The sequence below is a fragment of the Mustela nigripes genome, chromosome 13 (assembly GCF_022355385.1).
Source record: "Mustela nigripes isolate SB6536 chromosome 13, MUSNIG.SB6536, whole genome shotgun sequence".
In the NCBI taxonomy this organism is placed as follows: domain Eukaryota; kingdom Metazoa; phylum Chordata; class Mammalia; order Carnivora; family Mustelidae; genus Mustela; species Mustela nigripes.
The window spans coordinates 46814588-46829194 of NC_081569.1; the positions used below are offsets into that span (position 1 = coordinate 46814588).

At 38.7% G+C, this 14607-nt stretch overlaps 1 protein-coding gene across 1 annotated transcript in view; it reads left to right on the top strand.

Annotated features, from left to right (window-relative positions):
• Positions 1-13259, top strand: part of IQCH (IQ motif containing H) — a 131917-nt gene extending 118658 nt beyond the window's left edge. Inside the window, exons 14-16 of the mRNA XM_059372074.1 lie at positions 1209-1270; positions 6766-6874; positions 12723-13259. Coding sequence (XP_059228057.1) covers positions 1209-1270; positions 6766-6874; positions 12723-12839 — 288 coding nt within the window. The 3' untranslated portion in view covers positions 12840-13259. The remainder of the gene's footprint in view (positions 1-1208; positions 1271-6765; positions 6875-12722) is intronic.
• The last annotated feature ends 1348 nt before the right edge of the window (positions 13260-14607 follow it).

The following is a 14607-nucleotide window of genomic DNA, read 5'->3' on the forward strand; positions in this document are numbered from 1 at the left end:
AAGAAAGAAAGAAAGAAAGAAAGAAAGAAAGAAAGAAAGAAAGAAAGAAAGAAAGAAAGGAAGGAAGAAGGAAAATGCCTTTTTTTTAAAAGATTTTATTTATTTATTTGACAGAGAGAGATTACAAGTAGGCAGAGAGAGAGAGGAGGAAGCAGGCTCCCCACTGAACAGAGAGCCCGATGCGGGACTCGATCCCAGGACCCTGAGATCATGACCTGAGCCAAAGGCAGCAGCTTAACCCACTGAGCCACCCAGGCGCCCAGATATCTGTACCCTCATGTTCCCTGCAGCATTTTTCACCAGACATGGAAACAGCCTAAGTGTCCACCGATAGATGAATCAACAAGGAAAATGTGGTGTGTATATATGATAGAATATCATTCAATCATGAGAATGAAAGAAATCCTGCCATTTGCAACAACATGGGTGGACCTTGAGGGCCTTATGCTAAGTGAGATAAGCCAAAGACAGTGTATAATATCACTTATATTTGGAACTAAAGTGCTGAGCTCGGAAACTGAATTGAATGGGAAGTAAGGGAATTGCAGAGATATTGTTAAAAGGGTGGCTGGGTGGCTCAGTGAGTTAAAGCCTCTGCCTTCGGCTCAGGTCGTGATCCCGTGGTTCTGGGATCGAGCCCCACATTAGGCTCTCTGCTCAGCAGGGAGCCTGCTTCCTCCTCTCTCACTCTCTGCCAGCCTCTCTGCCTACTTGTGATCTCGCTTTCTGTCAAATAAATAAATAAAATCTTAAAAAAAAAAAGGTACAAACTTGCAACTAGTCGATAAATAATGCAGAGCATAGTCATATAGTCAACAATACTGTATCATATATTTCAAAACTTCAGAGAGACTAGATCTTACATATCATCACCATAAAAAAGAAATGATAATTATAGAATGTGATAGAAGTGTTAGCTAAGGCTACAATGGTAATTATATCACAATATATAAATGTATCATATTGAGGTATCGTTGTTACCTTAAACTTATACAATGTGTTATATGAATTATATCTCAATTAATAATACTGTCCCAGAACATATCTACTCTATATTCTGGAGACAGATTTTGCAAATGTGGTTTTCACAATATTTGAAGGTAGCTCTGGATTTTGATTCCAGTCAGTCTTAGTGGTCTTGGTGCAGTATGTTTTCTTTGCTTCTAAGATAACAAGCTATTTCTTTTCTCCCCATTCAAATTTTCTAGGACAAACAAGGAACTATTTTTATATTATATGAACACCTCAAGAGAGACAAGTTGGGAATGTTGTGAGTATAAAGTGTGTCTATGAGATGTGATAAGCTACAAAGATAAACCATAACAACCAGTAAGAATGATGCTTCTCATGCATTTTAATCAGCATGCTGATTTATTAGGAGTTTATCTTGTTTTATTTAGATCTTCAAGCATTTCATAAAATGACTTTAGATGTGTCAGTGGAGGTTCATAAATATAACCGATTAATTATCCAGAATTGATGGGGAAGAGGCTAGTTCCAACAACATACTACACCCAAACACATACACATATAAGTCACAATAAACCTGACTGAGGAGGACCAGGTTCAGACACCCATATTTAGAAGGGCAGTTGTCATTCTGGCATGCTTAGCAAAGTGTTCTGGTGACTTGACAATATGTTCCCCCAAAAGCAGGGTCCATAGCCCCTCCTCAGCTCCAATTTCAGCCCCGATGCATGTATGCTAAGAAGAGTCCTGCTAGCATCACTCAGGAGGCTGCTGTTTCCTATGTCCTGCAAATTTCTCCCCAGTATAATCTGGAGAGCTAGCAAATTTGTCTTCTGATCTAGGATTCAAACTGTACAATCTTACTTCATATCTTGGAATATGGCCTTTGGACACCTTTAAATTAACTTGCTGGGAAACCATTTGCCCTGTATTTTTCTTCCTTCTGACTTCTACACTAGTGTAGACATTGTGGCCTCACATTGAAAGGATTACACACATTACACACATTAATGTAATAGTCTCGTGTAACACCATGAAACTCAAATAAGAGCACCAAATAAGACTCCATTCCTCCACTAAACATCAATGTCCTGAATAGCCTCGGTGTCCCCTAGGTGCTCAGTCCCCTAGAAACTGGTCCCAAGAGCTGCACACTGAAATGGGCAAAGATGTGCACAGGACAGGTCTCAACTCCCTTCTCCAAAGTGTGGTCCTTTGTTTTACCACAGCACTGTCCATTACAGCAGCCATCCCTTTGAACTCATGCTAATGTTTTGGTTTCCTCCACGTTTGTAGCCAGAATGTGGCTAATAGCTTAATCTAGTGTTTACAGTCTTCAATGCTACTTTTCACTGGGGTGGAGACCTGGCTGGTTGAGTCATCCCCTTCAGTCTCCCCCTTTCCCCAAGGTCCCATAAACATGTAAAATGTCCTGGGCCATGTCAGAAGAGTCCCTTCACTGCTATTTTAGCCTCTCTTTCCCACTCTTTTTTTATACTGCCAGGAGAGCACCAGGAATGAGACAGAACACCCCAAAAAGTATACATGCATCTTCTCTGCCTGGATATGTACCTCCAGGAGGAGAGCGGGGCTAGGAACACCTCTGTGCATGTGCAGGGAAGGAGCTACCCTTTGCTTCCCAGTGATGTTCTATCCATCAGCTCCCTCCCTGCCCTACCTTCACTACCAGAAAATTCAAAAGCATTTTATCAACTGTGGCACAGTTCTAAGCGTTAGGCATATAGCAGTGAACCAAAAGACAAGTCCCTGCTCTCATGAAGTTAATGGGGTGCCTCATGGACAGTCTGTAAATAAGTAAATGAGTTAATATGTCCAGGGCTGTGGCAGCACACAGGCCACCAGGCAGTTACTGGGAGTGGGAGAACCAGGCAGTCAATGGATTTAAAGTTGACAAGCTGGAGAACTTTGTATTTTCCAGAATTAGAATGAGTCTAATTAAGCAGGTAAAGTTCCAGGTCCAAGTACATGTCTAAGTTTAGGAATTCAGACAGATGGGATGGTTAAGTACAAGAACTAGAAATCAGAACACAGAGACATGAGCCATACCCTACTAGGTATTGGTTGGCATTAAAGTAAACTGCAAAGAAAAAGCTGGGCCAGGACTGGAATGACACAAACCTTCATGCACTTGGAATGAGGCTGGGAGGGACAGGACCCTGCAGGTGTTGGGAGAAGAGCAGCCAGGGAAATCACACACGAAGGAGTTCACGTGCCAGGAGACCATCCCAAGGAGCAACCAGCTCACAGCATCAGGAAAGTTCAACTGCAAAGAGTGAAAGGATATCCAGAGAGTTAGCTGGGGGGAGCATGACCATAAGAGCTCCAAGAGGAGGCTGCTTTTACAGATCCAGGCCAGCAAGAGGATGGCATGAGGAAAGCCTGCCAGCAGGTGGCAAAACCCACCAGAGGCTGACATGCAGAAGCAGAACTTGTGTCCTCCAACTGACAGGATGAGAAGGGGATAGTGTTAACAGGGCAGAGGCAGAGCTCCCACAGTATGGGCCACAGGAAGACTTCTCCAGGAGGGTACTTGGGCACAGAGGAACCAGGCAAGAGGAGAGCATCAGGGAATTTAGGAGACAGAAGAGACTTATATGAAAAAGGAACTCCCCACTCATCAAACTGATTGAGCAGTGAGGTTGGTTTGATGCTGAAGCCTACAGAATGAATAATTAGGCCGGTGACGAAGAGGAGCTCGCCCAACTATCCCTACACCTGCTCCTGAGATTTCAAGGCTAGCCTCTTCCCCATCAATTCTGGATAATTAATCGGTTATATTTATGAACCTCCACTGACACATCTAAAGTCATTTTATGAAATGCTTGAAGATCTAAATAAAACAAGATAAACTCCTATGGTCCAACAACATACTACACCCAAACACATACACATATAAGTCACAATAAACCTGACTGAGGAGGACCAGGTTCAGACACCCATATTTAGAAGGCAGTTGTCATTCTGGCATGCTTAGCAAAGTGTTCTGGTGACTTGACAATATGTTCCCCCAAAAGCAGGGTCCATACCTGAAGGCTAGCTTTGGTGGTGGCAATAGTCCTAATATTGCACCTTCTAGATGGTACTGCTACTCACCGATCCTATAGAAAAGGGCACTGTTGATCAACATGGGCCTCCTGAAGAGTCTAGAGCCTTGTCTGCTATTTTCTATCTCATCTTTCTCATCCTTTCCTGCAGTCACAGAACCAGGGAATGTTGGAGCTAGGAAGGACCCTGAGGATTAACGGACTCTCCTAGTAGAAAGGAAACTGGGTTTTCAAGCAGGGAGGTGGTTTACCGGTGTCACACAGTAGCTTGTGTCTCTGGACCCTGAATCTAGTGTGCTTTACCAACACTGTATGGCCCCCTTACATGGGGAACCCTATTATGGAAGACGTTCTCTCTCTACTGAAGGGCATCACTTACCTGTGCAAGTTTGTCCCAAGTTTGTTAGTTTACTTCTTCTGAGTATTAGGTAGGATTCAAGATTATCCCCCAAATTCTCATTTGCATGTAGCTGTACTTCCTTGACTGTGCAATAGATGAGTGGAATTACAGTTAGCACATCAGGAGTGGCTCAGACATGTGGACACGGAGGTTGAGAACAGATGAGTTAGTAGACAATGACCAGGGGAGAGTCTTTGCTTTCTAGAATTCATATCGAGAGAGAAAAAGATGAACAAATACAAACTTTCCTTCTTTGTGTTGTTTGTGTTGATTTTCTCTGTGGAGCTTTAAGAAGAGGCTTTTGCTGAGCTAGCTGGGCTTTGTTTGGCTTCCTTACAATCGGTTCACCTCAGGGGGAGATGTTAGTCACCCAGCTCTTTAGGAAAGGGGAGAGCACCAAGAGTGATGACCTTACAGACAAGAATTCTGCAGTCTGGCTTTGCCAGGATAACTTCATATGGACTCTGTTTATACTAGTATATTTCTGGCAATAGCAGAATTAGAGAAGAAATTTCAAGGTAGGAAAAATGAAGGAAATTCTAGAAAAGAGTTAATAGGGAAGAGGACTTAGAGTCTATCTGGCTGCTTGGTTCATGGACCATGGACCCCAGGAGGCTAAGGAGAGATGACAATAGAGGCATGAATCCACGTGCGGATCTGGGATCATACACACACACACACACACACACACACACACACACACACAAATTTTTTAAAAATATGGGCCTCAATCATATATATGTATATATATGAATCATCTGAGGGTCTACGCGAAACTATACTTTCCCAGATCCCAAACCCAAAGAATCTGATTTTGCTGATCTGAGGTAGAGCCTGAGAATCTGCTATTTTAAGAAGCACCAGGGTCTAGGGCACCTGGGTGGCTTAGTTGGTTAAGCATCTGCCTCCGGCTTAGGTCATGTTCCCAGGGTCTTGGGATCCTTGCTCAGCTGGGAGCCTGCTGCTCCCTCTCCCTCTGCCACTCCCCCTGCTTGTATGCTCTGGCTCTATCTCTCTGTCAAATAAATAAATAAATAAAATCTTAAAAAAAAAAAAAAGGCACCAGGGTCTAATATATACCAACATACTGAGTCTGTGGCAATAAAGGGTAAAAATAAATAAAATAAATCACTTTAAAAATTGTTGACTCTGAAGTTGCCTTTGGCTATTAGTTTCTTAAAAGAGGCAATAGAAGCTAACGTTGGGTAACTGTGAGAAGGGTGGGCAGTCCTTGGATTTGAGGACTGCAACTCCAAAAGTATGGAAGCACTAATCCAGCCCAACTCCTTCATTTCAGAAAAAAAGGAATGAAGACTCACGATCTTAAAGTAGCTTTCCCCCCAAGGTCACACTGCCAGTGGCAGGACAAACAGTCTCCTGCCTGGGGCCTGGGAAGCTTTCTGCTCCCAGCCTGACCTACGGGAAAGCCCAGTCAGGTTGGAAGGTCGCCACTGGGAGTGTTGAAGCCTTACACTCTAAAATGACTTATTTACAGGCAACAACTGGGAAGCAAGTAACTCAAAGTTCTCTGAAGCTGCCTTAAGGGGAAGCTCTTTAGTTTCACACCCTCAAGACAGAACAATTCTTAAAAATCAATCCATTCACTTAATCCATTTTTTTCCCTTTTGCTACGGAAAGTTCACACAATAACTAGAAGCAATACCTTGCAGTTTTGTTTCAAAGCTACAACTTCCAACAGTCTTGTCGTTTGGAAATGTTCACTGGCCACAGTGAAATTCTACAGGATGATTTGTGAGTTGTCTCTGAAACCTTCGAGTGTGTGTTCGGCTTTATAAAGCTGGCTGTTCAGGAATGGGGCACATTCTTCTAGGAACACGGATGGGGCAGACTTATACATACATACACGGACAGGGCATTCCTCATGCAAGGAATTGCTTGCATACATGAAATAGAAAATAAGCCCCAGACAAAAGTCTCTGGGATATCGAGGTGCAGATATCTCTGTAGGCATAGAAATTGTCAGGTATGAATTATACGTAGCAACAATTCTCTTACACACCGATCTCGACAGTTTTTTAAATGAGCTAATACTACCGTCCTAGCTCAGTGGTAGCCTTTCGCTAGGAATGACGGAAGCTATTCTTATATTCTGCTAAGTTGATTAATAAAAAATATTTATTACACAAATCCTCTTTGTTGACAAGTTAAAATGGAGCCTCATCTTTCATACCTCCCTGAAGATTGCCACCTTGTGAGATTGAAAATACTCATTAAATTCCACCACCAGACAGGCACAAATGAGAGGGTGATTGTTTTTAAGCATGTGAGGGGAATCGTTGGTAAACTCATTTGTTTGGATATCATTAACAGAACAATCGGTGAAGATCTCCAGGGGGTCCTCATGACCTTTGCTCGAAATCTCTTCATCATCCATCAAGAAATATCAGCACCTAATATGCAAGGCGAGACCAATTTTAAGGTGAGGTGTTAATTAACTAACGATTCTGGTTAATTTCTATACAAGGACTGAAAATACCTCATGCTGTATTGTAAACAAGTGCTAAACCATTTTTTTTTTTTTTATCGTGAAGCAGTACATATCTTATAATGCACAGGGTCAATATTATAAGGTTCCCACTGAACCTGTTAGTTAAATTTAATAGTTTGAAATTTTTTCTTTGAAATATAGTAGACTTGTTTTAAGTTGCTGCCATTTCCAAACCCAGTTTACAAAACAACATGGCTCTCTGAGATCAGAGGTGACGCTGAAGTATCACAATGAAACCGACACAGAGACAGTCACCACCAAAAACCCTGAATGTAACCTACTTATTTGCAGATAACGCAGTATCTGGCCAAGGATTCCTGGGGAGGCCACATTTCTAGGACCAGAGGAGTTCTGAGACCCCAGGAAAGATAATGTGGAGAAGAGAGAAACAGAAAAAGCCCTCAGCGCAGACATGGGCCATGTACCCCACACACTGTTTCTCCAATTTGGGGCAGAAATTTCATCACTAATCTGTTTGAAGCTTCCAAATGGCCTTTAAAGATGTTGGACCATGAAAGCTAGTTGTGTGTAATTGATCAAAAGTCTCCAAACTGTAGAAATATGAACAAAAGCAAGAAAACAGGAGCAAGATCCACACAAGAGTTTTTGAAACACAGGCCAAACAGAGATGAACACTCGGTATTTTTTTAATTTCAATTTTTTATTTAAATTCTAGTTAGTTAACATATAGTATAAAATTGGTTTCAGGTATAGAATTTAATGATTCATCACTTACATATAACACCCAGTGCCCATCACACAACAAATGCCTTTTTTTTTTTTAAGATTTTATTTATTTATTTGACAGAGACAGATCACAAATAGGCAGAGAGGCAGGCAGAGAGAGAGGGGGAAGCAGTATCCCTGCTGATCAGAGAGCCCAACACAGGACTCAATCCCAGGACCCTGAGACCACGACCCTGAGACCATGACCTGAGCCAAAGACAAAGCTTTTAACCCACTGAGCCTCCCAGGTGCCCAACAAATGCCCTTCTTAATGCCTATCACTCATCTAGCCCATACCCCATCCACCTCCCTCCACCGACCCTCAGTTTGTTCTCTATTTTTAAGAGTCTCTTGGGGCACCTGGGTGGCTCAGGGGGTTAAAGCTTCTGCCTTCGGCTCAGGTCATGATCTCAGGGTCCTGGGATGGAGCTCCACATCGGGCTCTCTGCTCGGCAGGGAGCCTGCTTCTCTGTCTCTCTCTGCCAGCCTCTCTGCCTACTTGTGATCTCTGTCTATCAAATAAATAAATAAAATCTTAAAAAAAGAAAAAAAAAAGAGCCTCTTATGGTCTGCTTCCCTTTCTCCCTTCCTCTCTCTTGTTTGTGCCCCTTCCCATATCTTCATCTGTCTTGTTTCTTAAATTCTACATGTAAGTGAAATCATACGGTATTTGTCTTTCTTTGACTGATTTATTTGCCTTAGCATAAGACACTCTAGTTCCAACCATGTCATTACAAACGGCCAGATTTTATTCTATTTTTTTATTCTTTTATTCTTTTTATATATAGATATATAGATATCTATAAATATATATAAATATATAGATATATATTTATAAAAATATATAGATATATTATATTATACATAATATAATATATTAATATATACCTATATATATCTATATACCAATATATACCAATATATATATCTATATACAGATAGATATACCAATATATAATATATAAAGATATAGATATATTTATATCTATAGATGTATTATATCTATATATTTATATATATTTATATCTATATCTTTATATAATAGATAAAGGATATAGATCTATATCTTTATATAATATTTGTATAAATATATAACATATATTTATATATAAATATATAATATATATCTATATCTATATCTTTATATAAATATTATATAAAGATATATTACATAAAGATATATTACATAAAGATATAGATCTATATCTTTATATATTATATATTGGTATATCTATATATAGATATATATATTGGTATATATCTATATATATGGTGAAGATGTGATATATATATATATATATCACATTTTCTTTATCCATTCATCTGTTGATAAACATCTGGGTTCCTTCCACAGTTTAGCTATTGTAGATAACGCTGCTATAAACATCAGGGTGCATGTGCCTCTTTGAATCAGTATTTTTGCATCCTTTGCATAAACCTTTAACCTTTGGGTAAACACCTAGTAGTGCAATTGCTGGATCATAGGGTAGTTCTATTTTTAACTTTTTGAGGAACCTCTATATTGTTTCCAAGGGTGGCTGCACCAGTTTGCATTCCCCTCAACAGTGTTAGAGTGTTCCCCATCCTCACCAACATCTGTTGTTTCTTGTGTTGTTAATTTTAGCCATTCTAACAGGTGTGAGGTGGTGAGGTGGTATCTCATCATAGCTTTGATTTATATTTTTCTGATGATGAGTGGTGTTGAACATGTTTTCATGTATCTGTTAGCTATCTAAATGTTTTCTCTGGAAAAGTGTCTGTTCATGTTTTCTGCTAATTTCTTAACTGGATTATTTATTTTGGGGGGTGTTGAGTTTGATAAGTTCTTTATAGATTTTAGCTATTACTCCTTTATCAGATATGTCATTTGCAACTATCTTCTCCCATTCCATAGGTTGTTTTTTTAATTTTGTTGATTGTTTCCTTCATTGTGCAGAAGACTTTTATCTTGATGGAGTCCAAATTTTTGCTTTTATTTCCCTTGCCTCTGATGATGTGTCTAGTAGGACATTGCTGCAGCTGAGGTCAAAGAAGTTGCTGCTGTGTTCTCTTCTAGGATTTTGATGGCTTCCTATCTCACATTCATCCATTTTAAATTTATTTTTGTGTATGATATAAAAAAGTTGTCCAGTTTCATTCTTCTGCATGTTGCTGTCCAGTATTCCCAACACCATTTGTTGAAAAGATAGTCTTTTTTCCATTGGATATTCTTTTCCTGCTTTGTTGGAGATTAGATGACCATATAGTCTTGGGTCCATTTCTAGGTTTTCTGTTCTGTTCCGTTGATCATTGCACCTGTTTTTGTGAATAGTGTACTGATCACCAAAATCTGCATCTGATTCCTAGTGTGGGCCTTCATCATGTTTGAATAGGTAAAGTAACTCAGAGGACTCAACTGGAAACCACAGGCAAAAAGTAAAGTAGATTCATTTTTAGTAATGTTTTCTATCTACCACCCCAGTGGTAATTCTAGTAAGTATCTTCAGTCTGTAAAGAAGGATTTACCAAGACTGAAAAAAAAATGGAAGGTGGTGCAGATATAGCACTTAGCAAAATATAACAATATTTCCTAAAAACACTCAACCTAGGAATAGAAGGGAACTTCCTCAACCTGTTAAGGGCATTAGCAAAAGCCCACAGCTAACATCATAGTTAATGGTGCAAGACTAAAAGTTTTTCCCCTAAGATCAGGAGCAAGACAAGGATGTCTGCCTTCACCACTTCTATTCATCACTGTACTAGAGGTTGTAGCCAGGGCAATTCAGCAAGAAAAAGAAATAAAAGGCATCCAGATTGGAAAGAAAGAAGTAAAACTATCTCTATTCGGAAATAACATGATCCTGTATTTAAGAAATCTTTTTTTTTTTAAATATTTTATTTGTTTATTTGACAGAGAGAGATCACAAGTAGGCAGAGAGGCAGGCAGAGAGAGAGAGAGAGAGGAGGAGGAAGCAGGCTCCCTGCTGAGCAGAGAGCCCGATGCGGGACTCGATCCCAGGATCCTGAGATCATGACCTGAGCCGAAGGCAGCGGCCTAACCCACTGAGCCACCCAGGCGCCCCAATCCTGTATTTAAGAAATCTTAAAGAACCCAAAAACAACCTGTTAGAGCTAATAAATGAGTTGAGAAAAGTTGCAAGACCCAAGATCAATATAGAGACATTGATTGTATTTCTATATACTAATAACGAATGATCCAAAAATAATTTTTTTAATTTTAAATTTAAATTCAAAAAAAATTTTTTTAATTCCATTTATAATAGCATCAGAAAGAATAAAAAAATTTAGGAATATATTTAACAGAAGAAGTACAAGATCTGTCCATCATAAAAGAAAGAAGATCTAAACAAATTGAGTGGAAGATTTAATATTGTTAAGATGGCAATAATACTCCTCAGACAGATCTATGGATTCAACACCAATTCCTATCAGCATCTCAGCTGGCTTTATTTGCAGAAATTTACAAAATGATCCTAAAATTCCTATGGAAATGCAAAGGATCCAGAATAGTCAAAATAATCTTGAAAACGATGAACAAAGAGAAATTACACTTCTCAACTTTAAAACTTAACTACAGTGGGGTGTCTAGATGGCTCAGTCAGTTAGTTCAGCATCTGACCTTGATTTCGTCTCAGATCATGATCTAGGGACATGGGATTAAGCCAGGGCATTGGGCCCAACAAGTCTGCTTGTCCCTCTCCCTCTACACCTCCCTCCCACTTGTCCTTGCTATCTCTAAAATAAATAAATAAAATCTTTTCAAAAATAGACAAACAACAAAACTATGATAATCAAGAGTGGTACTGGCATAAGAATAGAAGTAGAACCATGGAATAAAACTGAGAATCCAAAATAAACCCATACATTTGTAGTCAATTGATTTTCGACAAGAATGCTAAAGCAATCTGATGGGGAAAATACTGTTTTTTAAACAAATGGTGCTGGAGAAAACAGATATCCACATACAAATGAATGAAGTGGTACCTCCACTCCATAGCATATATAAAAACTAAATAAAAATGGATCAAAAACCCAAAGGTAAGAGCTACAACTATAAAACTCTTAGAAGAAAACACAGGTATAAATAAATCTTCATGAGCCTGTAGCTAGCAATGCCTTCTTAGACACAATACCTAAAGTGTAAACAGCCAAGGTAAAAATAGATCATAGTTAACATGGAGTGTTACTCAGGCATAAAAAGGAAATGTAGTTCTGATCCACTACAACACAAATGAACCTTGAAAACATTATGTTAAGTGAAGAAGGTCAGGCACAAAAGGCTATTATTCCATTTATATGAAATGTCCACAGTAGGCAAATCTATAGTGACAGAGAGTAGATTAACAGTTGTCAGGAGCTAAGGGAAGGGGAAAATGAGGAAAGGCTGCTAATGGGCATAGAGTTTCTATATAGGGTACTGAAATTTTTCTGGAATTACATAATAATGATGGTTTCTTGTGAACCCACTGAAAACTACTGATTTGAACTGTTTGTAAGGGTGAATTTTAAGGCATGTGAATAGTACCTCAATAAAAAATAGCTAAAAAAAATAAAAGGGAAATGTGCCATTTTTCTGCCCAATGGGAAAAAAAACAATGGAAGTAAATACTCCCATCAGTCTACTAGCTCTCATTTTAGGATGACTAGACCAATGCTTCTCAAATTATCTATAGTGAAGTTTTGTTTTTTCCAACTTACCATGGATCAGTACTTTTGTAAAATACAACAAACATGAATTACTAGAAAAATGAAATGAAAAAAATTAAAGACATATAAAATAGGAGCCCATTTTTTTCCATTTGATTTAGCAGCCATAAAAATTTCTATAAATGTTTCCAAATCCTTACTTTCAATTTTTTTAACTCTCAATTAGTTCACGACTGATGACACAATTTATAGATGAGTCTTAGCAAAACACACTTTGAGTTTAACTGGTCTAAATTATACCTAACTCCAAAAAGGAGCAAATAATTGGGGCGGGGGGGTGGGGTGGGGAGGAAGAGTTGTAAGAGGTCTTTAAGTAATGAATATTACTTTTATTGTTCATTTACAGACGGCCATTGATGACATTGAAGCCATTCTAGGAGTAACAGAGGAAAACAAAATAAGATTTGAAGAAGAGCTAAAACAGTCCAAAGATGACAAAAACCTTTCTAAACCTGATAAATGAATGCTCCTGGAATATTGCTGATTTTTTTATTCAATCTGGAGTCAAAAAAAGGCAACAAAGGAATCAAAGTGGGGAATGGAGTTGGTTTGTTTTGTGTGCTAGGAGGTGTATCAAAACAGATTATAATGTAATGCTCTTCTTTTAAAAAAAATTATTAAGTGATCTTATTTTACTTATTAAACTAAAACCTGTGTGTGCTTTTATTTGAGTATCAAACAATCTCTTCTTCTTCCAGAGCTCAGAAAGAAATAACCTAATAAGAAAGTTACAAGTCTTACTGTTATCACTTCTGCACCTACCTCCTTATAAACCTCAGGATTATATGGAGCTTTTGTTTATGCCTTATAAAGTTTTCTCCTCCTATTTCTAAGAGTAATTTGTCTTCTGCATTTAAAAAAAAATGGAATAAAATCTTAGTCATTGCTATTTGGCAAAACGGATCTTCTTTTCCCCAAGAAAATTACATTTACATGGATTTTTAAAGTGACCCTCTATCATTCATTGTATTTTTCCTTGTTCCAAGCCACTATTGTCTGTTGTTACCATTTCTCAAAAAAGTAAGGTGTTAAGCCAACATCTAGTTAACAAGGGCATCAGAATTTATCTAGGTGGCAGTATCTGCTCTTAGTTTAATATATAGCATCACTCGAGCCCTCTAGCATGAATAAACGTTGGTAATCTCTAATTCTCCATTTAATACGGCAGTAGGATTTGTACAATCATAATTCAACAGTACCTTTTTAAAGTGCAAATTGTTAAAATTATGCAGCGCTGACACTAACTCTTAGCATTCCCTTCTCAATTATTCAAAACATTTCAGAAACACCCAGCTTTCCAGAAGGGTGAAATATCCAAGTCACAACACCAAAATCGCATTGCTGTTTTCAAGAATAACCTTTATGTCTTTAAAAATATTTTAATGTGTTGGTGAAACTAGGCATACTGTTTTATGTATGGAATTTCAATAATTTTTAATGGTGCCTCAGCCGCAAGCTCAGAGCTTCTGCCTAAAGTCGGCATTTTTGTGTGTATCAGCTTTTGTTTTGCTATAGTTGGAAATACATTAATTAGCCAGGTTTCCTGCCTGGGCTAGGTACAACGATGACCTCCTTTTCTTGCCAGATCATTCTAATCCATATGAGGGGCCCACTGTCCAGACACTTGACGGATAGGAAGTACTCGATGCCCATTAGAATCTCGCCTCAATTGGAGCCAGAGCAACATAAGGTCCAAGAGACTCATTAGTTCACTGGCACAATCGTGTCCTGAGAGTAAATGAAACCCTCTGTCTCCTTATGGCTCTCATCTGCTCTGGACTTTAAAAGAAAACTGTCTCTGTTTTGTTCAGCACAGCAGTGCATCTTTCACATGGTGAGAACCCCTCTTAACAGTACAAAACTGTTAAATCTATCAGGGAAGTTTTGAATGTGAATTTTGATTAGCACTCTGGAGCCTCAAGCTGCTGGCAATTGTAAAATGAGTTCACTCTCCTGTACCTTTTTTTTTAAACCCACCATGATTGGTTTTCTCAAACAATGCACTTTCCTTCCTTCCCTCTCCCATTAGCATACACCACAGAATGCCTGTTTGCAAATTGAGGCCTTACATTCGGATTCAGGTCCTACTAGGAAAACAATCGGAAGTAAGGTTTTCTACCTAAAAAACCTACAGTTTCAAAATGAAAGGAAAAAATTTGGTATGATGAAACAATCACTTCAAGTAATTAAGTGGAAGAAGCCAGAGGACCAGATTAAATTAGTGAAATGTT